At 32.7% G+C, this 26,533-nt stretch overlaps 1 protein-coding gene across 1 annotated transcript in view; it reads left to right on the plus strand.

The window, feature by feature from the left end:
- Nucleotides 1-26,533, plus strand: part of CFAP47 (cilia and flagella associated protein 47) — a 931,170-nt gene that overhangs the window by 303,850 nt on the left and 600,787 nt on the right. The window contains exons 32-34 of the mRNA XM_074210630.1: nt 9,965-10,083; nt 16,407-16,557; nt 20,822-20,910. Coding sequence (XP_074066731.1) covers nt 9,965-10,083; nt 16,407-16,557; nt 20,822-20,910 — 359 coding nt within the window. The remainder of the gene's footprint in view (nt 1-9,964; nt 10,084-16,406; nt 16,558-20,821; nt 20,911-26,533) is intronic.

Here is a 26,533-nt window from a genome sequence, read left to right on the forward strand (position 1 = left end):
GTGGATGTCATCCATGTAAATAACATATTCTGATTCCACTATTATGTGGCAAAGGGATTCAGGAGAATGGAGTCTCTGTTTCAGCAGCAGGAACAGAGAAAATGAAGTGTTGGTGAGAATATCTCATTATGCAATGACAGTAATTATGAATCAAGGAGAAAAAAATTGGTGAATTCTATATTAAGATGATATAGTAGAGGACCAAATTATCATTGACCTACTTACTAATTTATAAGTCAAATCATCTGTAACTCATCACATCCTGATTTTTTAAAATAATTAATCCTGTATTAAGAGATGAAGTCGGGGTGGCTAGGTGGTGTAGTGGATAAAGCACCAGCCTTGGAGTCAGGAGTACCTGGGTTCAAATCTGTTTTCAGACACTTAATAATTACCTAGCTGTGTGGCCTTGGGCAAGCCACTTAACACCATTTGCCTTGCAAAAACCTAAAAAAAAGAGATGAAGTCTCAAGAATTGCATGTGCTACCATGTGAGAAAGAGCAAGAGATGTATTCATAGGTTACCTCTCTATTGAAACAAATTGGATAAGGGTAAAACAAACCAAAACATTTTTCCATGCAGAGTCAAGTTGATTTTCTTTGAAGTGTTTAAGGATATGAGCAAAGACTTTATGTGAAAAAGCAGCCACTTTATGAATCAGTTAAACACATTACTGAAGTCCTTGAATATGACATGCTGGTAAGTGAGAATTTTTTTTTTATACTTTATCAGGCAGAAAGGTTTTCTATCACTGTTCTATAAAATGGATATTAACTCCAGCCTACATTTTAAGTACCCACTCTTGGCATTCTAAAAAGGTAAACATAAACTCATATGAAAAATAAATACATTATCTTGACAATTTCTAGCTTATTAAAATAGTTATTTGAAATAAATTACAATTTTATTACTTAGCACCATAATTTTACAATAGGTAGGAGAGCAGCTGACAAAATTTAATTAAACTCCTTTCTTCCTTTAAAAGTGGTTTTTTATATTTCATTATTTTGGTGAGTCCATGATTTCATTGGGGATTGAAAACTGTCTTACCTAGGATAGATTATAACATCTGTGCCTTCCTATGCGACATACTTCTCCAAAGAAGATTGTCTCTATACTGGAGCCTTTCCTCAAGTTTTTTTTTTTTTAGGTTTTTTTTTTTTTTGGCAAGGCAGTGGGGTTAAGTGGCTTGCCTAGGGCCACACAGCTGGGTAATTATTAAGTGTTTGAGGCTGGATTTGAACTCAGGTACTCCTGATGCCAGGGCTGGTGCTCTTTCCTCTGCACCACTTAGCCACCCCAGTGTTTTTTAAAAATATTTCATGGATACTATATTGGGTTGTCCATGTGACTTTATCTTCCTTTTCCTTCCCAATCCCTTGCTCATTGATTTCTAACTGTAGCACTCAATTGAAACTGTTCTTACCAAAATTATGAATGATCCTTCATTTTTATAGACAATATGGGGAAAGGAGCCACAAGGTGCAGCACTAATGGGTTTCCTCATGTAATAGAAGCAAATAATCAAGTTAAAGAGACTGAGAAAGAATGATAGCTAGAAGGAATTCAAGGGAAGAGAGAAAATTTTGGGGGGTGGTGATTGATAGTATCAAAAACTATAGAAATGTCAAGCAGACTGAGATAAGGATAATGATTATTTTTGCAGATTACTTCAAAACATATCCAGACTTGATCACTTAGTGCAGTATTATTTTTACCCTAATATTCATCATGACCAAAATATTACTTATGATATAAGGGCAATAATAATTTAACCACCATATATATACCTATATCACACACACACACACACACACACACACACACACACACACACACACACATATATATACATACACACATGTACATATGCATTCATAAATGTGACTATTATTTTGTGCTAGAAGCTATGTTATATGTTTTACAAATTATCATTTCACAATAACCTGGGGAAATAAGTACTAGATAGGTACTAATATTTTCCTTATTTTATAGTTGTTGAAACTGGGATAAACAGAAGATAAGTGATTTATTCAGGGTCACATAGCTAGCAAGGCTATAATTGAACTTAGGTCTTCTTGATTCTAGACCCAACCTATGCCACCTTGCTACCCCATGTCCAGCCTCCATATTTTCCATTTTTGTTAATGGTCAACAGTCTTTTCAGTTATCCACATGAATGCCAGATAATTCCTTCTACCTTTATAATGTTTCTTACATCAACTCTTTACATTCACATTGCCTTTATCCTAATGTTTGCCCTATAATAAGACTCCTTTACTGGGAATCTTGGGATTTTTAGGTTCATGAAGAGAAAGAAACTACTCTAATATTTAAGTAGGGGCAGAGTATTTTTGGTCTAGTAATTTTGAAACAGGCAGTCTGTGATGATGCAGAGAAAGGGAAGTAATTGTTTGGAAAGAGAGGAAATGATGAATATTAAATAATATTAATAGCCCTGCTCAGTGAGCTCTATGTACAGGAATTTATAATTATTTTTTTTAGCATTTTGTCTTATATTTATTCCTCAAAGTAACAGAAAATGATTGACCTGCACTGAACCATTTTACTCTCTGCTTAGAATGTAAGCTTTTTATTATAGCCAGCTGTGTTCAACTTGTGACAATTTTGGGGGGTTTTCTTGGCAAGAAGACTGGAGTAGTTTGCCATTTCCTTCTCCAGCTCATTTTACAGATGAAGAAACCGAGGCAAACATGCATTAAGTGATTTTTTTTCCCCACAGTAATATATCTAGAAAGTGTCTGAGGCCAGGTATGAAATAAGAAGTCTTCCAGGTTTCAACTTTGGCACTATATCCCACTCCACTGCCTAATTGTCTCTGATTGAATATGGAAGCCTCTTGCAAGACTTCAGCCTCCAATTTGAAGAGGAAAGGAAAAGGTAGAGGTGTAGGAGTCAAAGGGAAGGTTATAATCCTGGGCTACAAAGCATGAAAAAAATATGTTTGACCTAAGAAGAATCTCCTGCCCAAATTTCCAAGCAAGCAAGAGAAAAGAGCAATTGCTGGGCCGGCTTTGTACACCATAGCAGCACCTGATCTACGTGACTCAGACTATAAATTCCCAAAGGATGCCACGTTGATTTTCCTCAAATACTAATCTGACCATTCAACTTCTCTACTTCTGAGTATTGAATCTCTGGATTCAATGACTCTCCATTGCCTTTAGGATAAAATATAAATTCTCAGACTGGGTCTTAAAGTTATATACAATCTGGCTCCCACCCAAATTACCAATATGATTTCCTATTACTCTCCTTCACATAGACGGCATTCCAGCTCCACTGACTTGCTACTGTTCCTCTCTGATGGCATTTCTTCCTTCTGAACTCTGTGCCCAAAGGGAGGTTGGAATGACTATCTTCTCTCTTGAAACTGGAGTACAGGAGAACCCCAAAGTATGAGAAGGTCTTTTTACCTTTTCCCTTTCCACCTACTCTGATTAGTCCCTTGTGTGCAGGTAGATAACATTGAGTATAATCACCACTTGTGAGTAAAGAATCTCATACAATTGGTGTACTGTATCTTTGAGCCAATCATTACACCTTTTACCATTTAAAATCAAATATCTTTTTTCTGAGAGATATTTATTTCAAAGATACAGTATAAATATTTCTCCCCACACTTAGGGGTCACAACCTCCCTTTACCGCTTTAACCTAGAAGAGTAGGTTCAAAATTTAGCATATTTCATATACACATATATATTACTGGACCAAACCACCAAGTCCAGTTGTAGACTGGACTGGGTTCAAGGAGTTATTCTTGAGGCTCACTCTTGCTCTGTATAGTATCAAGTACACCAGATCCCTAGAAAGCAAGGTTCCTTACAGAAAGTTTGAAACAACTAATAGATTGTTTCATTCATTTATGAGATTGTGAGATCTTCATTAGGTTGTGAGCCCTTGAGGGCAAGAACTATTTTTTTGCCACTTTTTGTATCCTCATAACTAAGTACACAAATGGCACATAGGAGAACCTTAATAAATGCCTTTTGACTGAGTAAATTATTGATTGAAACTAACAATTTTGAAGAAGCCTCATGAAAAAGAACAAATGGAAAAAGCCAGATAATGAGTTCTGTTTCTCAGGACCATATGGCCTCAGAAAGACTTCTTTCCTTACAGCATGGTCTTTTATATGAGCTAAGAAGTTACTGAATGAAGTAAAAAAGATAAATATCTATTGTCTGCAAGTCTCAGGAGTATATAGAAAGCCCCGGGGTCAAACATAGACTCCTAGAGAATCTCCACTGAATATCTCCCATTATATTTCCATTGAACTATGATGAGCTAATTCTTTGAATATGGATAGCATCCACTGAGATATGAATCCATTCCATTTATCCTTATCTCTCCATCTTTTTGACAGTAATAGTATGAGATACTTTAACTGTAGCATATCAGCAGCATTTCTATTATATGTTGTTCAGTTATTTCAGTCATGTCTGACTTTTCACCATCCCATTTGGGAGTTTCTTGGGAAAGAGATTGAAGTGGATTACCATTTCCTTCTCCAGTCCATTTTACAGATGAGGAAATTGAGGGTTAAGTACCTTTACACAGTGTCACACAACTAGTAAATATCTGAAGATTCATTTGAATTTACAAAAAAAATAAGTCTTGATTTCAGGCCCAGCCCTCTATCTATTTTGTTTTCTACCCTGCCTTGGGCAAATAAACCAAACTTTATTTAGAGAATCAAAGATTTACCTCTGGTTAAGTATGATCTGAGCTCCAGAGATACAAAATTCACAATTATTTATAGGTTAGGTCATTACATCCTAACTTTATGATGTTTTAACTTTGTAAAACCCTTTATAGGACTCTCTTACTTTATCATTTTAATGTAAAGATGAATATTTAGGTATGGTTATTGTGGATGCACATTTTAGATATATACCCTTTATAATGATTTAATTATAGTTCTAAGGCTAACACATACCTTGGTTACAGATGAGTTTTGTTCTTTTGTTGGGTTTTTTTAACCCAGGACTATACTCTTACTACAAATCACAGATATTTTTTAATCTAATGATTTTAACTGATAAAAATTGTAAGATAATGCAGAGCAAAGAATTCTCTTGATTATTTGATATTTTTCCTTTCAGATAATGTTAGTTTAATATTCTAAGAAAATGAGATGAATCTGAAATGCTCTAGTTCTTGATGAAATTATTTTAGCTCTATGTAAATATTTTCCCATCTAAAATGTTCACCAATCTACTCCTAAATTATCCAGGATAGAATTTTCTCAGGAATAAAAACCATTTTCTGTGACATTGCTGACTTTGTTCTCTCCCTTTTTAATTAAAATCAGGACAGCATTGACTCTTAACTTATTTTCTGGTATTTCTTCTTTTTTATCTTTTAAATATTATTGACAACAGTTTGGTCATGTCAGTTCTTTCAGGACCTCATCTTTTAATTCAATAGGATCAGTTATTGAAATTATCAGGAGTAAATATGTGTTTCCTTACTTACTTGCATTAAAAATTTTTGTTTTGTTTTCTTGCAGAGAAAACCTTATAGAATAAAGACTGAAGTACTCTTTCTTTCTGTTGTTACTCATACACCTCAATGTTCTATCCTTTCACTGATCTCTTTTCCTTCTCACAGTGTAGGTATATTTATTGTCCGGTTTTCTTTTAAGGGGAGTCTTTCCCAACCATTCTTAATTCTAGTGCTTTTCCTTTCCTGCTTCCCATTTTTTTCAGTACATGATTTGTTTGGACTTAATTGTTTGCATGTTCTATTCTCCCCAGTTCCATGAAACTTTAAGCTCCTTGTGGGCAGGGGAGGTTTTTCGTTTCCTCTTTGTTCACAGGATGATGAATTATTTATTGTTGTTCACTTGTTCAGGTGTGTCCCACTTTTTGTGAGTCCATGGACTTTTGTCCATAAGGTTTTCTTGGCAGAGGTTGGAATGGTTTGCTATTTCCTTCTCTAGTGTGTTTTACATATTTTACAGATCAGTAACTGAGACAAATCAGGGTTAAAAGACTTGCTCAGGATCACACAGCTAATAAGTATCTGAGACTGGATTTGAGCTCTTTCTTACTCAAACTCCCCTGTACCCCTTAGCTATCTGACTGACTCATTGATGTGTTGAATACATGCTCAGAGAAGATAAAAAAAAAATCTCTTAATTGTTGTTATCAGGTTGACAAACAGCTGCCTCAGTACCCTTAAACAAGGAAGCAACAACCACTTCTATTTTTTCTTCTTCTGGTCCTTAGTGGATGTCTTATTTTCTATATCTTTCTTTGGAGGATCTATCTTCATCTAGCTCTCTTTTTCAGAAATGACCTCTGAACCCTTTAAAAACTAATTATAAGGGCAGCTAGGTGGTGCAGTGGATAGAGCACTGGTCTTGAAGTCAGGAGTACCTGAGTTCAAATCCGGCCTCAGACATTAATAATTACCTGTGTGACCTTGGGCAAGTCACTTTAACCCCATTGCCTTGCAAAAAAAAAGAATAACAAAAACTAATTATACAGCTGTCCTTTCCCTTATCTTTCTTCTTTGTGTTAAACTTTGGATTTTTCATCATTCTTTCTTTTTTAATTGGGTTTTGTGAGACCATGGAGTTAAATGACTTGCCCAAGGTCCCTTTTTTCTGTTTCAGATATATAATTCCCCACTTCCCCATTGAACATTGTAGACAATATTCAATAATTTTCTCTGTTCTCTATTATTGATGACATTTTCATTCTTATTGTTTTCTACTGCTTTTGGGTGAATATATCTAATAAATAAACTACAGAAGTTTACAGCAATTTATCATCTCTTTATAATTTGATAACCCATTCAAATTAGTTTTCTTTATTTCAACAACTCCAGAGCTACCCTATCTACCATTAATCCACTTTATCAATTAGTTATACTTTTAATCCTTCCATTTGTCTATTATTTACATTGCTTTGTCATTCCAATTTCTACATCTATTCCCTAATTCTCCTTGATATTCTTTAATATTTCTATATTCTTAAATTGTCCTTTTCCTGATTTTTTTTCAAGACAGAAATAGAAACAGAATTAGTATCTAGGCCTGGAGATTATGTACCTTTAACTCAATATCTCTCAAATTTTTCTTAATAAATCCCCAATTTTACCAAATTTCTTCTCCTTGACCTCTGACCTACATTATTTTTCTAAACTACCAGTCACGTACAAGAGTTTATTCTCCTTATTGAGGACAAATCTTTTCTCTTCTTCTTTCTTCTCTCACAGAAGCCTCATATAGATAAAAGTTAGTATGTGGTAGAGGCTACTAGGTGACACAGTAGATAGAGCACCAGCCTTGGAGGCAGGAGGATGTAAATTCAAATCCAGCCTCAGACACTTAATAATTGCCTAATTAACAATAATTGACCTTGGACAAGTCACTTAACCCTACTACCTTGTAAACACCCCCCCCAAAAAAAGTTAGTGCCAATTTTGCAACTTTGAATAGTAGGGAGTTGCTTTTCAAATGACTTGTTAAAGGTTATACTGTTCAAATGTGTTCAAAATAGGATTTTGAACCCAGTGTTTTTAATGAATTTGATTTGCTATGATATTCTGTTTTTTTGCCTTGCACACAGTAGATCTTTAAATGTTGAGTTTTTTAATTAAGTGATCAGCCCATATTTTTTCAACAAACTAAATGACTTTGTATTATCTCCAGGAGCAAATATTCAGTGTTCTTTATAACTTAGCCTGCCCGCCCCAAGTCCACTACTCGCTGCTTGTTTCCTTGTTCAAATGACACTGGCCTATTATCTGTTCCATGAAAAAAGACATTTCATTTCTTGGCTTTTTCACTGACTGTCCATCATCCCTGGAATGCTATCCTTCCTCCAGTCCTTCCTCTAAGTCCCAACTAAAATGGAACCTTTTATAGAAAGCCTTCCTGAACTACTAATTCCAGTGCCTTCCCTCTTTAATTATTTTCTATTTTTCCTATATAGAACTTGCTTCATATATATATTTGTTTCCATTTTGTATCATTCATAATATTGTGACCTTTAGGAGGACAGGAATTATCTTTTGCCTCTTTTTGTATCCCCCAGCAATTAGCATGGTACTTGGTAGGCACTTAATAAATGTTGATTGATTGAATAACTTTGTTGATAAATTTTATGCAAATTCTCACATGTAAATCAATAAGATAATATGCTGGAGTCTACTTGCATTTGCTGAACTTCTTTCCACTTCTTATGAAATTATTGAAAAATGTCATCTATCAACTTATTTTTAACTTATAATATAGTCTTTTTAACTTTTTAAACTTGTAATTATAGTTTTTTCCTAAATTACAGGAAGCAAAAGAATTGGATTTTAATGTAACCAAACAGATTCTGGTCATTAATATTTGCATATTAATTTCATAAAGCAAAATTAAAATTTCTAATTTCTTGAACCATATGCTTATCTTTTATAATAAATGACATCATTAGAATTTATCTCTAAGGACAAAGTATATAAAAGTGCTTTCTTCTTAAGTTGATAAAAGTAGCATTTGATTCAAAATAATAGTTTTATCTGAGGTGATTGCCTAATTTATTATTTGTAAGTACAGATAAATTTAATTTTATAAATCTAACTTGATCAAGGCCATTACTTATACATGTAATACTGATGTTAGATAAAATAAGATAAATCTGAAATTTTTCTTTTCTTTTTATATTATACTGTGGAAAATATGCAGTTAAATCACACTTATTAATATTTTATTTTTTCTTTAAGAATTTTGATGCCATCTACCATGGAATTTTGACCTTGGTATTGCTATCTATTATGTTGATGTTCTTCTATATTGAAAAAGTGTCACAGAAGCATGATTATCAGTCATATTAGTGAATTGAGATCAGAACTGAAGTAAATAGGAGATACTGCTTTACACAGTTGATGTTTATTTAATTGACTATGATTCAATATTTTTAATAACATGAAAGATAAAAATAGACCCAACCTTTAAGGAGCTTATGATCTAGTAGACTAGATGAGTAGATAGTAGGTACATGATAATTTATAGAGGGAGAGAGCTCTGAAAATAAGGGAAGACTTCATATAACATATACAATACTACATATATATGTATATACATGTATGTGTATATACATATATATATATATATATCAGAAACTTGAAGGAAAATTAAGATTATAAAAGGTGGAAATGAGGAAGAAGTAGATTCTTGGCAGGGGGTTAGCCTGGGCAAAGGCATGTATAGAGAATAAGAATTAGCTCAATTTGACTATAATAAAAAAAAGACATAAAGAGGAATAGTGTTGAATAATTCTAAAAAAAAGTAGACTGGAGTCAGATCACAGAAGGAATTTTATATTAGGAAAGAAGATAGCAAGCAAGCATTTAAAAAGTAATTGCTCTATATCCAATGAATAGAAGAGATAATCTTTGAACGTTCTTCAGAAAGGGAGTGATATAGTCAAATTTGTTCTTTAGTAAAATTATTTGGGCAGTTGATTTGAACTGATGTGGGAGAGAATTCATTTCCAAGTTGAAGACTATCTGTGCTTAATTTCTTTAAAATTTTTAGCTCAAGGGAAAAAGGGACACCGGGACTCAGGAAACCTGCATTCCAATTCAGTTTTATAATTAGTTCATTGCTTTTGACAAATCATTTCACTTTTTTTTCACTTTTTTCAGGTTTTTTTCCACTGTAAAATTAGGAGATTATATTCAAATCTAATTCTATGATCATCTCATTTTTAGTCTGGAGATCATATCAAGTGTATTTGGTTTCAAAGATATAGGTTTGCATTCCAGCTCTATTATCTATTATTTAATCTCTCTGGATTTCAGTTTTCTCATTTGTTAAATGGGGGTATGATACTAAATTATCTCTAAAGTTCATTTCAAATCTAGATCCCATTATCTTATTATCTTATTATCATGAGTTGACTGCATAATAATTGCAATGAAATATTTTCTTTTTTAGATTCTTCTGGAAAATACAAGCATTAAAAATTTAGTTTATAATGCTAGAATTATAGGCTGGGATGCAGCAGATTTTTCATTACCTGAAGAATATAAAAGTGTTATAACCATTCCTCCAAGGTAAGGAAATTTTTGTTTGGCATTAATAAAATTAACACTAGTATGAGGTATGTATATGTGTTTATTATCTATTTTTGGGGGGAGATGCATAATAACAGACTGTCATTTAAACATCAATGCATTCTTCAGAATATATATATATATATATATATATATATATATATATATATATATATGCAATGCTTTTTTCTTAAAGATTGGCTTGTCAAAAGAAATAATCTTCCTTTTATGTAAACATTTAATTTTAATTTTAGTTATCTGTAAATTTTACTTATGTGATTTTAGGAAGGAAACAAGAATTTATTAAGCAGCTATTATGTTCTAGACACTGTGCTAAATCTTTTGCAAATGTTATCTCTTTTTTCCCCTTACTATAGGAAGTTGGCACTTTTATAATCATTGATTTGCAGTTAAGGAAATTGATACCAAAAAAGGTTATATGAGTTTTCTTAGGTCACACATTTTGTAAGTTTATGAGGCTGGTTTTGAACTCAAGTCTTCCTATCAGAAGGTCTAACAATCTATCTATTGCACACCAATTGCCTTCATTAGATTTGTTCTGTTTCTGTGTCTCTCATACTTTGGATTTTAGCCTAATCTGGAGTATATGGTAAAGACACCAAAAAAAAATATACTCCCTCAGGGGTTTAGGCAGGTATTTTTAAAGTTATATGAGACTTAAATGCTATTTTGGTGTGCTCCCAGTGAGGGCAAAAACTCTCATTTAATCAGAAATTTGGGAGCAGAAGTATCCAGACAAGCATAATTTGCCAATTTGTTAATATGAATATTTAGCCAATCAAGAAATCCATTTAGTCAGTCATGGTTGTTTCAAAGCACATTAATGCAAATAGTTTCATCTTTACAGTGAGAAAATGTTCACTCATTTTCAATCATGTCTGAGTCTTTGTGACCCCATTCAGGATTTTCTTGGCAGAAATACTGGAATGGTTTGCCATTTACTTTGCCAGTTCATTTTACAGATGAGGAAACTAAGGTAAAGATGATTAATGATTTACCCAAGCAATATAGATAGTAAGTGTCTGAGACCAGATATGAAATTAGGAAGAGTTTTCCTGACTCGAGGTCCAACATTCTATTCTCTGAACTCCTTAGCGTTCCAAGAAAACATTATAATGATGAATTTTCACGTTTGACACCATATGGTATCTAAAATTGAACTTTAACTTGCACCATTCCATTGTGCTTTCTAGGATTTGAAATAAATTAATTTCATGAATAATAATAATAATGATGATGATGATAAATAATGTAACATGATCCACCCTTCAGATGTGAACTCTTAAAACTGCCCATTTCTTGGCATACATTCCAGGTCAACATTTATACAAAATCACAACTTATGAATTAGTATTCTCTCCCTCTTTTCTTTTCTTTTTTTTAAACCAGAGTAATAAGAAAACCATTCAATTCAAAGCAATGACATCCAATATAAGTAGCAATTAAAAGTTTTACATACATATAGAAAAGACCAATAACCAGAGAAACTCACTCCAAAGCTGGAGGAATAGGATGGAGTAGGGAGGATTTAATTAACCTCTTCCTACTCTTGTGCTACTATTTTAGAACTTTGGTTACTCAAGTAGCAATTTTTGATGTAGATGATTTTGATGCTTCTGTGACTTTCTATTTTATTTATCTATTTATCTATATATTTATTCATTTTGTTTTTTGCAAGACAATGGGATTAAAGTGACTTGCCTAAGGTCAAGAGGATTTTTTTTCCTAATGAATTTTGCTCTGTTACAGTGAAGTTCTAGTAAATATGACAAACAATATTATTTTGAGATAGTATTCTATCAGAAAACAAAATATCAGAGATGAAAGGAAAAATTTTTTTTAGTTGTTGAAATAAATTTAAATGTGAATATTATAAAATGCAAAAAAGAGGCTCCTTGCTTTTTTTCTTTCTCACCTGCCTTAAACATTGAGATACCCTGAGGGTCTTACCATCTGTCTAGGATCATGTTTCTATCACTTGTCAATGTGGCTCCATAAGCACTGAGCAACAGATGCATCATATGTTTGACCTTCAGGCCTTCAGGGAATCATAAAAAAGCAGTTTGGTTTGTTAATATTAGCATAAAACTGAATTTTAACTGCCTTTTTATCCGGAGCCAAGAATTTTGCATCTCTCTCTAACCTTCACTTGTACTTTGCTTTTGAAAGGAATTAAATGCTGATTTTGGAGTTCTCATTTTTCATTTAGTAGCTTCTACATTTCCCCACCATTTTCATCAAGCCAGTCTTGCTACTTGTAGTATACCAAATCTCTGCTTTTCTTTCCTTTTTCTCTTCTGTCCACTGTTGTCAATTTTGTATTGGCTCAACTTTCCCTCCAAGTAAACAAAGAAACTTCTCCCACAAAGAAGCATTCTAATCTCTTGCCAGTAATTCTTCTGGAAGTCATTTTGTCTTGGGACTTCTGTTGAATGTGAATATTTAGCATGGAGAAAATGTTTGCAGTGAGGGTTCATCCAATAAGTTTAATTGAGTTTAGGTGAATGGAAGACAGTATGGATGATGTGTATCATGAGATGCACAAGTCTTCAATAGTAAATTGTTGTTGTTTCCAAACCCCCTCTTCTCAAGGATTCTCTGCCATGTCTAGGTAGTCTAAGTCTATTTTAGCTTCAAAGTAACTCAGAATTATAAGCTTGATCATAAGGTTCTCCAGGTCTTCATAAAATTTTTCTATGACCTCATCAGGGTTCACCATGGTAAGAGTGTATTTATGCATTGGTAATTCTGGCATGCCCTTTTCTTAAAAGTAGATGGAAATCTCATTGTCATGAGTCTGTCATCCACTCCTTTTAGTAGGCATATGCCATTCACTGACTAGATTAGTTTTGATTGCAAAACCAAACTCAGCTTCATGGTGCTCCCCTTTGCACAGGAAAATATGTATTCAACTTCCAGCCTTGTTTCACTCAGGGCTGCAATACCTGCTGAGTTCTTTTGCAACAAGACCTGTCTTTTAGGTCTGTTGAATCTTGTGTTATCTATGAGTCTGCATATATTCCATGCTCTGATGTGGGTGGAATCTTCTCTAAAGAAGTTTTTTGTTTTTTGTTTTTGATTTTTAGGTTTTTGCAAGGCAAATGGGGTTAAGTGGCTTGCCCAAGGCCACACAGCTAGGTAATGATTAAGTGTCTGAGGCCAGATTTGAACTCAGGTACTCCAGACTCCAGGACTGGTGCTCTATCCACTGAGTCACCTAGCTGCCCCTCTAAAGAAGTTTTTGTACATTTTTTTGGTGTTTCTACTGAAGGGTGAGATCCCCACCTGTGGTGGCAATCAGGCCAAGGTTGGATAAGCTGACAATTTTAGGACACCTTTTCTTGCTCCTTCTTCTCTTCAGGAGGTGAGCAGTGTGATCCTTAAGAGGTGCTCAAACAAAAAGGTGACTGCCAAATCTCACTGCTGTTTCCAGTGAAGAGATGACTCTATGGCCTGGACCTTCTGAATACAGGGTTGTGACTACAGTAACTAATGTATCATCACCCTCTGCTTCATCACTTCCCTGGCTCCATAGGACTTTTAGATAGGAATAGTAAAGTGATATGAGTGATATCTTTTGATTTGTGCATAAATCAGATTTAAGTGACTCAAAGTTGCACTAAGTCATTGGCCTCACTCTCTCTTCCAAAGTCATCATCCATTAGCAAGACAGAGCCAAGACAAGTGATGATGGCTCTAGATGCAAGGGATTACCTAGGTGTCTTTGATATCTAATTAAGCTCCAAACTCTCCACAGCACCTGCTTCAGCTTCCTTCATGGCCACTGAAACAAATTGTTCTCAACTGCCCATTCCATCCGTGGAATATTTGGGGTAGACACCCCACTAACTCACTGATGGTTTTGGAATAAGTTCATTTAGGTGTGGCCACGGGGCATACCACAACTTCTTGGAGCCACATATGAGAGTTAAATGGATCAGGTGAATAAGGTGGAAAACTGACCTGAAAAGGGCTTGGTAGCCCTTAAATCCAAGGCAGTAGTCATACCTGTACATCTTATACCCTCCTCTCTGACCATATCACCTCTCAGACTTCCACTTGATCACCCTGCCTCTATCCAACTCACTCTAACGCATCCTCCACCTGATAATCAAAGTGATTTTTTAAAATTGTTTCATTCTTCACTTTAGGCCTCCATGTTTCATTTAGAGTTAAAATTAGAGTCCTCCATTTAGAATTTAAAACTATTTATTCTCTGAAGCCTCCCTGTTTTTTCTAGTTTATTCCATATACTACTCCTCTCTATGATTTAGCTATTCTGGTGTTCTTCAGACTCTACTCTTCTCCTTCTTCTTTCCTCCTCCTCCTCCTCCTCACCTCCTCTCCTCCTCTCCTCCTCCTCTCCTCCTGCTCCTCCTCCTCCTTCTCTTCCTCCTTCTTCTTTCTTCATCTTCCTTCTCCTATCTTCTTTTCCTTTCTTCTTCCTCTTTTCTACTTTCTTCTTCTTCTTCTTCTTCTTCTTCTTCTTCTTCTCCTTTTTCTTCTTTCTTCTTTCTTTTTTTTATTAAAGTACAGTACCTATTCTTATTAGAAACACTAAAAAGCATAGGAATAATTGGAGCCTTTCTAAAAATTATTAGTATCTAAAATCAAGAGAAAGCATTATCTGTAATGGGCATTAACTAGAAGTCTTCTGTAAGATCCAGGGTGAAGTGAGAATGTCTATTAATTATTCAATATCATATTAGAAATGCTAGGTATAGAAATAAAGATAAAAACATAAAAGAATTGGAAAAGTTAATGAGGAAACCATAGTATCACTCTTTTTTTTTTTTTTAAAGGTTTTTGCAAGGCAAATGGGGTTAAGTAGCTTGCCCAAAGCCACACAGCTAGGTAATTATTGTCTGAAGCTGGATTTGAACTCAGCTACTCCTGACTCCAGCGGTGGTGCTCTATCCACTGCACCATCTAGCCACCCCCAAAGTATAACTCTTTACAGATAATATATTATGCTTACAGAACCCCAGAAAATCAACTAAACACTAGTTTAAATAATGAACTTTTAGCAAAGGGAAAAGATATAAAATAAACTCATGTCTGCATGTATTTGCACTGGTGTTCTTTCACAACAAGGATGTTATTCCTCATTATCCTTGACTTTTAGCACCCTTGACTTCCTTCAAGACTCAGTTCCAAGTCTACTGTAATTCCCAGTAGAACCTTACATTCTAGAGGATAGGTACTATTTTTATTTTTTCTTTGTAACCTCAGGGATTAGCACAGTACCTGAAATATATTCAGGTGATTAAAATGTTTATGATTTTCATCTATTTTAGTTTACCTATTTTTTACTTGTATAACCTTAGATGAGTCATTTCAACTATCTGTTCTTGAGATCCCTCTTAGAGACAATGGAGATTTGGATGATATTATTTATTTATTTATTTATTTTTTGCCAGGCAGTGGGGGTTAAGTGGCTTTCCCAAGTCCACACGGCTAGGTAATTATTATGTGTCTGAGGCCAGATTTGAACTCAGGTACTCCTGACTCCAGGGCCGGTGCTCTATCCACTGCACCACCTAGCTGCCCCTGGATGATATTATATATGAAGTCCTTGATAGTTCTCAGTCCTTTGAAAAATATTTTTGAATGTAATATAAAAACATTTGAAGCATGCTTTTTTAGGGAAGTAGAAAATCTTAAATGTTGCTTCTGTTTTCTTTAGAAGTACAATACAAAACAAAAAGTTTTATACAAACAGGTAATTACTTTAGAAAATATTAAACATTCAAAAAATCAGGTTTGTTTTTACAAGTCTATTGATAACTCAATCAAGTCTTGATTAAAAATAAGAGGATTCTTGTTCATTTTTATGAGTCATCTGAGAAATTTTTTCCAGAAAATCCCAACAATCTCTAGAAAACTTCTTATGGATTAACAAAAATCTGTTGGAAACTATGGTTAGATTTATGTGTGCTCAAAACTATGCAAGCAATAGAAAAAAAACAAGATTCACATTTATCTCTTTATGTTTAAGACATGAAAAAGATGTCATAAAAATAATATCAGTAATAATTTGCATATAATGCTTATGCTTCATTTCCTTCTTTGATTTATTTTCTACAAATTTTACTCATTCTGACTTCTGTCATATTTATCTCTTCTTTGCAGTTAAACTATAAACTTTTATATTTAGTGTCTCTCTAACATTCAGCATACATATTTATTAGGAATCTATATTTTTAGCTTAGTACAATGCTAAAAATATAGATTCCTAATAAATATTTGTTTATTGCTTTTTATCTTAAATATTTTCTTCTTTTTTTAATCTTGTGAACTAGAGATCAAGTTTATATTAATGTGGCATTTACTAGTCGCTTTATACATCCTGCTGAAGCTATACTGATGTTAATTTCGAGAATGAAGAGTGGCAAGAGAGGTACTACAACTACTTTTGCTCTTAAGGCTGAAGTTACTAAATTTAAAGCCATGGTAAGTAACTTTTGTACCTTGTTGATTATGATTAATATATTTAATATTGTATATAAGATTCAACTGTTATCTTTATCATTGTATAAAATTGCTCCAAATGATTAATAACTATAGAAATTAAAATTAAAGTCATTCTGAATTTTTCAAATTTATACCCATCAATACCCATTCAATTAGAAAATTCAGATATGATAGATTTCTGAGGAAAACATAATGGAGATAGAAAAGAATACCATTTTCTCTGCAGTTCATGGCACCTATTCCAAAACTGACCAGGTACTAGGGCATAAAAACTTTATAGTCAAATGCAGAAAGACAGAAATAATAAAGACATATTAATAATAATAATGAACATATATTGCAGGAGCTATGAGAAGATACACACTGTTAGTGGAGCTATACATTGGTATAAAAAGACATTCTGGAAATTAGTTTGCAATTATGCCTTTAAAGCTATTGAACTGTGCCTATAGTGACATATACAGGGCTATAACCCCAGAAGATCAAAAAAGACCAAAAGGACAAGTAAAAATAGTAATATCAAAGAATTGGAAATTAAGAGGACATCTTTTGGATAATAGGTTAACAAATTATTATATGTGGATATAATGGAATATTATTATTCAATAAGAAATGCCAGAAAAGGATGGGTTCAGAGTACCCTGGAAAGAATTGTAAGAACTGAAATGGAAAGAAAATAATGGCAATCAACTTTGAAAGTTTGAAAGTTGAAAATGCCTTAGTTCAATGACCAACAGTGTTTCCAGAGGACTGAATGCTACCTAAATGAAATGTTTAATATACATAGAGCTCTGCCTCTGCAAAGAAGGGAAGAAGGGGATTACCACCTTTTATTTTTGGATTCATTGCTGATCATTGTGGTTATACAATGTTTGGTCTCAGGTTTTTTTTTTCAATATTTACATTTGATACATTGTAGTATCCACCCAGTGATTTTGCTGTCACAGAAATGTTTTTTTTACAAAATGTCTACTTTTTTATTTATAAAATCATCTCTTTCCTCCGTCTTAAATTATCTTCTTTTGCCAATTTAGTCTTCATGCATATTTTCAAAGTGCTATTTCAATTTATTAGGTTTCATGGTATCAACTAATAAACTAGTTATGAAAACCAAAATGCAGAGGCCTCTCTATTCCTCACTGACAATATTTTTGCTTCCTAATGAAAATTTAATTTGTTTAAAAAGCATTGTTTCTTAAGCTTTCTTTGTTAGACAGTTTGACAATGTCATTTGCTCCCTTGAATTTTTTATTTTAGGAAAGGAAGCAAAATTTTTAATGAAAATTAAAAACGGATAGACATACATATTGTTTCGAAATCTAAGAAAAATCAACATCAGATGAATTCAAATATACACATGGTAGCATTCAAAACCTAGAAATATAAAATGATTTGTTTTGTAAAATATATGAATATTTTCTTAGTTTAGTTTAGATTTTTTCTAACTCTTACCAGATAGTAATATTTTGGAACCAATTAACTGTATTTTTTTATACCATTTATTACTTTCATGAAAATTCCATTAATTCCTAAAATGTCTAGTGTTTTTAATTGGAATGGATGTTGTATTTTATCAAAGGTTTTTTCAGCTTCTATTGAGATATTGCTATGGTTTCTGTTGGTTTTGCTATTGATATGTTCAGTTACTTTGAGTGTTTTCCTACTATTGAACCATCCCTGCCTAGTTGGTATTAATCTTACCTGATCATGGTGTATCATCCTAGTAATAACTTGCTGTAATCTCATTGCTGAAATTTTATTTCAGAATTTTGCATCATTGTTCATTAGGGAGATTGGTCTATAATTTTCTTTGTGTTTTGTTTCTTTCTGGTGTAGGTATTGGTGAAATGGTATCATAAAAGGAATTTAACAGAACTCTTTCCCTAATTTTTTAAAGCATAGTTTCTGTAGAATAGGAAATAATTATTCCTTAAATGTTTGGTAGAATTAACTTGTAAATCCATGTGGACCTGGAGACTTTTTCTTAGAGAGTTTTTTTGATGGTTTCTTCAATTTCATTTTCTGAAATGGGGTATTTAAGCATGTTATTTCCTGTTCTGTTAATCTGGGTAGCTTGTATTTTTGTAAATATTCATCCATTTTGCTCAGTTATCAAATTTACTGGCATACAGTTTGCCAAAGTATCTCTGAATTATCTCTTTAATTTCCTCCTCCTTGGTGGTTAGTTCACCATTTTCATATTTGATACTGGTAATTTGGTTACCTTCTTTCTTTTTGAAAATTAACCATTTTTCCCCTATTTTATTGAATTTTCATAAAACTAATTGTTAGTTTTATTTATTAGATCAATGATTTTTAATTTTATTAATCTCTACCTCGATTTTCAGAATTTCCAACTTGTTAGTTAATTGAAGATCTTTAATTTGTTCTTTTTCTAGATTTTTTAGTTGTATACCCAATCATTGATCTCCTTTTTCTCTGTTTTATTCATATACATATTTAGAAATAGAAAGTTTCCCTTCAAAACTGATTTGGCTGCATCCCAAATATTGTTGTATTCTGTCTCATTATTATCATTTTCTTGGACATAATTATTGATTTTTTTCTATGATTTGTTGTTTGATCCACTTATTATTTAAAATTATTTACTTTCCAATTAGTTTTTGGTTTCTCTTTCTGTGATCCTTTATTACATGTAATTTTTATTGCAACATGGTCTGAAAAATATGTCTTTATTATTTCTGTCTTTCTGCATTTGACTATAAAGGTTTTATGCCCTAGTACCTGGTCAGTTTTGGAATAGGTGCCATGAACTGCAGAGAAAATGGTATTCTTTTCTATCCTCATTATGTTTTCCTCCAGAGATCTATCATATCTGAATTCTCTAAGATTTCATTCAGCTTCTTAACTTCCTTCTTGTTCATTTTGTGTTTAGATTTGTCTAGTTCTGAGAGAGGGAGGTTGAGGTCCCCCATTGTTAAAATTTTGCTTTCTTTATCTCCTTGTAATTCACTCAACTTTTCCTCCAGGAATCTGGATGCTATACCACATCCAAATACATATTTAATAATGATATAGCTTCATTACCTATGGTGCCTTTTAAGTACATATAGTTTCCTTCCTTATATAAAAAATATCTTCTTTAGGGATAAAGGTTGCTCTGAACTTGGAGACATGGTTCAACAACATCCAAAGGTGTCACCAATAGTGATGAAGTAATCATTTGCTGCAAAGGTCACTTTGGGAATCATTTAAGCTTTTGGGAACCCATAGTGTTAGCACCCAGTAAGAAAAACTTAACAGTGACCAGCGAGGGTTCAAGAAGGTTCTAGGTGGTGGGGAAGGCTTCCCTTTACTGTTATCATTATTCAACATTCCCCTGAGATTGCTATGAATTTTCTTTTCAAAGGATTTATCAAAGAGGGAAATAATTTCACCTAAAAATAGAGACAATATAAATTTGACAGTGTACATGTTTGTTTAAGCCAGATTTTTCTCCTTCCCAAAATGAATGATATTAAAATATAACTGATGTTATGGTACAATTGTATCATAATTTCTACCCAAATATTTTAGCTTAAAATTTATAAACATCATATTTAAATATAACAAGTAGGTAATTGTTACAACTTATTTGTTTCTTGATCTTCCATTTAATGCTGGTAGCATTAGGAGATTCTTACAAAGTTTTGAATGTATCAATTAAAATTTTACCTTACTTGCCTATATCATATTAAATGATTTTCATGTTGCATTCATGATATATTGTCACAAAGATGAGGTATTAGTCTCAACTTGCATTTAGTTTGGTTTTATATTGTTTTTATTGGAAAAAGTATATATGTTTCATTTGGAAAAAATCGGTGTATTCAAAAGTAAAAATAACTTTGTTCATTTGTTCATGGGTTTCCTCCTCCCTCCCAAGGAGCAAGCCTCAGTGTTTGGAAATTTTTACTCAAATTTCAATAAAAGACAAGATATTGGATATATTAGAGAACTGATTAATCTTTCAGCATTCTGATACAAATGGGGACATGAATTGTTCATACCATTCATCCATTTTAACGATAAGAATGGGAAAAATGTAAGCAAATACAATACCTTTTAATGGTTTTATATATAAATATATATATATATATATATATATATATATATATATATATATATATATATATATATATATATTAGCTTTTTTTCCTGGCTAGGAAAAATTTTTAAAAATTCAGTATATTATTTTTGGTTTTATTTATAACTCTGATTTTAATTTTTTACATTGATTTAGGAAATTATAAGCTGTAAAACTCCGTGTTATGAGTGGAAAGAAATTATTGTGGATGTTAAAAATCCATTTCATACTGATGGAGAATTCAGGTAAATGTTTTTACTTTGAGGTTACTAATATCAAAGAATTTTGGATCCCAATTCTTTACCAAATTAAATAATTTTATCTGCTTTATGTGACCAAAATTGAATTTAAATAAAATCTGTTTATATTTTAAATTTATAGAGACATATAGGATAGGGGTGAGTAGGTGGCACAGTGGATAAAGCATCGACCCTGGAGTAAGGAGTACCTGGGTTCAAATCTGGTCTCAGCCACTTAATAATTACCTAGCTGTGTGGCCTTTGGCAAGCCACTTAACCCCATTCGCCTTGCAAATAAAAGACATATAGGATAAACTGTGAATTACTATAGCAAATTAAGGTAAATAATCTTTACTTGAAATTTATAGCATTAAAATTATACCTTTGATCAAACTGAGAGCATAAAACCCAACTGGTTATTTTTGTTCAATTGATCTAATAGCTTTCCATAGAGAAAGCTATGATAATTATTAGATTCTCTCCCTAAATCTTAATCTTTCTGAATGTATTAAAAAATTAAAATATTTATGCAAAACATTAAGTAGACTTCTGCTGCAGGCTTACATTACTCTCAATTAACATATGTTCTATTTTCACTGTATCTTTGCCTCTCCTGAGAAAGGGATAATTTAAGAAAATTAGGCATGAAAGAATAGAACCTAATGGTCTTGAATATGACTTTTTATATTATGAAAAAGAAAAAAATTCTTTAATATTTGAGACAATAATACCCTCAGGGAAAGCAACATTAAATATTTGAGAATGAATGAATACTTCACCTTGAATCAAACAATTTTGCTTACTTCATATTTCCTTAAATTCAGAAATGTTCCTTAAAAAATATCTAAAATCAAACTATACTTGTTATTTTGATATTTGATAGCTTGCCTTTCTATAATTCTCTGATAACCTAATCTTTGATAGTTTCAAAACAGTCACACAAATAAAATTAATCATTCCTGATAACTTTAAAATGATTTTCACCTATGGTGAAAATATTGCCTCAAAATTCTTACTTCTAATTCTCTTGGTACAGGAGAATTATTATACTTTTCAAACTCTGTTATCAAGTATAGAAACCAAAGAACACTGAGTAAATGGGTGAAATGCACAGATCCATAAACAGCTTGAGAAAACAAATTATTTCAGACAGCTCAAAGGGCTATTACTAGCTCACAAAAAAGGAAGAAAATGAATAATGTAAAATATTGCTTTCCCTTGTGTAATATCTCACAAGGAGCCTTTAAGTAAGTTACTGGAGGGAACTACATTTTTATGTATTTTTAAAATCTTGGGAAGTTTTTTATTATACTTATGACTCTAGAATAGAAAACTTTTACAGTTAATAAAAAGTATGTAGTTTTAATAGTCAAATAATGGTATTTACATTTAGACCAGTTGTAATTAAAAGTTTAATGGTAGCTAGGTGACATAGCAGACAGAATGCCAGGTCTCCAGTCTTGAAAAACTCAACTTTTTTGAGTTCAAATCTGGTCTCAGTCAATTGCTAGCTGTGTGACCCTGGGAAAGCCACTTGACCTTGTTTGCTTCAGTTTTCTGATCTGTAAAATGAGTTACAAAGGAAATGGCAAACTACTCCAGAACTTGGCCAGGAAAACCCCAAATGGGTTCACACAGAGGTAGACTTGACTGAAAAAATGTTGAACACATCAAGTTGGAGTTGATATTATAGAATCTTTAAAACTGTTTAAAATTTTTATTTATTTATGTGTATAAATGGGCCCTTGAATCGTTTCTATGAACAATATAAATATAATGGTACTCATGAAGAATGAAATAACGGTACTTGTGTAGACCTAATGAAATCACACATCTGGACAAGAAAACAAATATAAATCTGAACCATCTACCTCATAAAGTTGTTGAAAATCTTAAAAATATTTTGCAAATATATATTAGAAATATATAATACTAACATTAATGGGAGATATCACATTTGGGGTGGGATTGGGAACATGGTCATGGGGATTTGAAAATGAAGGTGAGTCTGTGTAGCATATATGCATATTCTGGTGGTGTGCTTATCTTGGGCATGGTTGTCTTGATTGAATTTTTAAAATATGAACTTAGAGAGATATCAGAAATTTCTAATTGATTTCACCCTCTTCTCTTTAGGTGGATTTTGTTCTTGGTTTTTAATACTCTCACTTACAACTCACAGTTAGAGACAATGTTGAAGTCTTAAAACCCCTCCCTTTGATGCTAACTAGGACCTTCTAAAGTTGTTCCATTTTTGATTTTTCAAATGAACCAAAGACTACACATGCTCTAAATTCTTAAAACACAGCCATTGCACATCATCATGATTTACTCAGAAACAGATTCCAATCAATCACATATTTCTAAGAATAACTCATATTTATATAGCAACAAATTATGAGATGCATGGTTTTATTGTTTGGACTTGTGATTTCATTACTGTGGGGAACACTTAATATAGAAAAAATACTAAACCAATGTAGTACTTTATTGTGTTGGAGAGTTGCTCCAGGAACTGAGAGCTTGCATGTTTTATTCATGATTATGTAACAGTTGGTAAAAGTCTAAAGTAGGATTGGAATCTTGGACTTCTTACATAACTCTTATGGATTAAGGGTTAGAAGGAGCCTTCAATGTTACTCAGCCTGACATCTACTGAAAACATCTTGTCTTACATTCACAGTTTTCCTTAGACTATTCATGCTTTTGAACATCTGGTTTCAATATTAGCAAACATATTCTGGGAAGTAGTGCATGTTTTTCATCAGTCTATCAAGCTCAAATTTGCCTTTTTAGAACACTCACATGTATGAAGATGATTTAGAGTTATATAGTTTGGAGCAGAAAGGGATCTTAGAAGAGAGCAAGTTCAACTATTTCATTTTATCTTTACATTAGATTTTTCCTTGTAGTTCTTTTCAATGCTTTAGTTAATCCTTTCCAGGGCTTCTGTCACATGTCTCTCTCCTCCTTCCCCTTCTCTGTTCTATAGCCCTTCAATCTCCTTTGCTTATTCTTAATCCCTGCCATGCCCAGTAGCTGGGTCCATGTCTCTTTCCTCTATATTCCTTTTTTTTTGGTTACTTCATTAATTGCTATGGGTTCAATTTAGACAATTCCTGGTTCAATCTTTTTAGTCCTATATTCTTTTTTTTTGGTCTATAATTCTGTTTGTTTTTGACATAATAGTATTTATTTTTTTTCCAATTATACGTAAAGATAGTTTTCAACATTCACTTTTTTTTTTTTTACAAGGCAGTGGGGTTAAGTGGCTTGCCCAAGACCATACAGCTAAGTAATTATTAAGTGTCTGAGGCCAGATTTGAACTCAGGTACTCCTGACTCCAGGGCCATTCAGTTTTGCAAGATTTTTTGAGTTCCAAAGTTTTCTCTCTCCTTCCTTTCTCTCCTACCTCTCGCAAACAGCAAGCAATATGCATTAGGTTATTCATGCATAGTCATGTCAAATGTATCTTGATATTAGTCATATTGTGAAAGAGGAATCAGAACAAAAGGGAAAAACTACAAGAAAGAAATAAAAGCAAAAAAAAATTAAAGTGAAAATAGTTTGCTTCAGTCTGCTTTCATACTCCATATTTCTTTCTCTGGATGTGAATGGCATTTTCTTACAAGTCTTTTAGAATTGATTTTGATTATTGCATTGCTGAGAAGAGAAATGTCTCACATTTAATGTTCATGCAATATTATTGCACATTGTTCTTCTGATTCTGCTCATTTCACTTTGCTTCAGTTTGTATGTCTTCGTAAATTTTTTTTCTGAAATCCACCATTTATTATGGAACAATAATATTCCATTACAGTCATGGACTATAAAATGTTCATTCATTCCTCAATTAATGGGTATTCTCTCAATTTCCAATTGTTTGCCATCACCATAAAGTTACTATAAATGTTTTTGTACCTGTGGTTTTTCCCTTTTCTATGCTTTCTTTGGGATATAGACCTAGTAATAATATTGCTGGATCAAAGGTTATGCACAGTTTTCTAACCTTTTGTCTAGTCCTAGATATTTTCCTGAATTATAGTCACATATCTCCAACTGGCCCTTGAATGTTTCAAACTGGATATCCAATGACATCTCAAACTAAATATGTCCATGAGACAATTTGCTATCTTTATCCCCAAACCTTCCTCTCTTCAAAACTTTGCTACCTCTGTTGAGGTAATCACCATCCTACCAGTCACCTGGGACCCCAGTGTCATCCTTACACCCTCTTTTTTTCTCATGTTGCATATCCAAATTGTTGTTAATCTTGTAATTTATACCTTTACAATATGTCTCAACATGTTTGTTAAAAGGTTCATTTCTTCCTTATATATTATCTTCTGTTTTCTCCTATAATCCCAACCTTAGATCAAACCCTCATCAATTCTCTTAGAGACTGGTTATCTATTTCAAGTTTTTCTCTACTTCATCCTGTGCTTGTCTTTTAAGATGATTTTTCTAAAATGTAGGTCTGACTATGTCATTCTCCCTATTTCTTATACTTTTGTCACTTCCTATTACCTACAAGATCGAATATAAATTCCTCTATTTAGCATTTAAAGCTCTTCATTTAATATTTAAAGCTGGACTTTTCCTATATTTCTTTTCTTCTTACTCCTCTCCACACATTTGGTGATCCATTTATAGCTACCTTTTTGAATTACTTTTAAACATGAGGCTCCATTTTCAGATTCCATGTATTTTCACTGCCTTCCCCAGTCTAAGGTTAGAATTCTGTGTGTCTCATCTTTATCTCTTAGATTTTTTTTTTTATACATCTTTCAAGATTCAGGTTAGATGCAACTCTTGAAAGATATTTGTTTTACAGTCTTCCAGTCCTTTCAGTTGATAATAATGCCTTCTCCTTTTAGATTACATCAATCTGCTCTTTCTTTATCTTATAGATACCTATTGAAAAGTTTTCTCCCTCATTAGAATGTTAGTCTTCATAGCAATTTAAAAATCATAAAAGGAATTAGATATATTTTTAGAAGCAAGGACTAATTAAGATAGAAAGAGTTCCCTATTAAAAATTCCAGTAAGGTCTTTGTTAAAACTGAGAATTTCCAAGTGAAAGGGGGAAAAATGACAAGTAGGTAGGAGAGTAAATTCTTTATGACTATTTGCTTTACCAAAGAACCAAATACCAAGTATCAGGCCAGTTTTAGATAAGACTTAACAGCATCTAATAAAAAACAGAAAGTGTGAATAATCCAGGTTTGGATTTTGGAAAGGACAAGAGGAAAGGTGCAAGGAAATCAAAGATACATAATAGTATAAAGTTGGAATATTTAACTATATGGTTAAGATTTTGAAGGGATAAAATGGAATCTATAGAAAATGTGATCAGTAAGAAAAAGAGGAAAGAATGAAGTCTCTTTTAGTAGGACTGAAAATAGATTTAGGAGAAATGAAATACAGATATGGTTGAAATATAGGTATAAAGTTTGTAATTAGTATGATTCAGTTTTTGGAGTAGTACTTCTCATTGACTATCATTTGTTTTGTGATAGGTAATTAATTTAGTTTTAATAGTCAATTTAAAGATTACAGACATCTTAAAAACTGTGATTCTTACTGTCCTTTTCCTCTACTTGGACACTGCAATGACAGATGTAGGAC

The sequence above is a fragment of the Macrotis lagotis genome, chromosome 1 (assembly GCF_037893015.1).
Source record: "Macrotis lagotis isolate mMagLag1 chromosome 1, bilby.v1.9.chrom.fasta, whole genome shotgun sequence".
Taxonomy (NCBI): domain Eukaryota; kingdom Metazoa; phylum Chordata; class Mammalia; order Peramelemorphia; family Peramelidae; genus Macrotis; species Macrotis lagotis.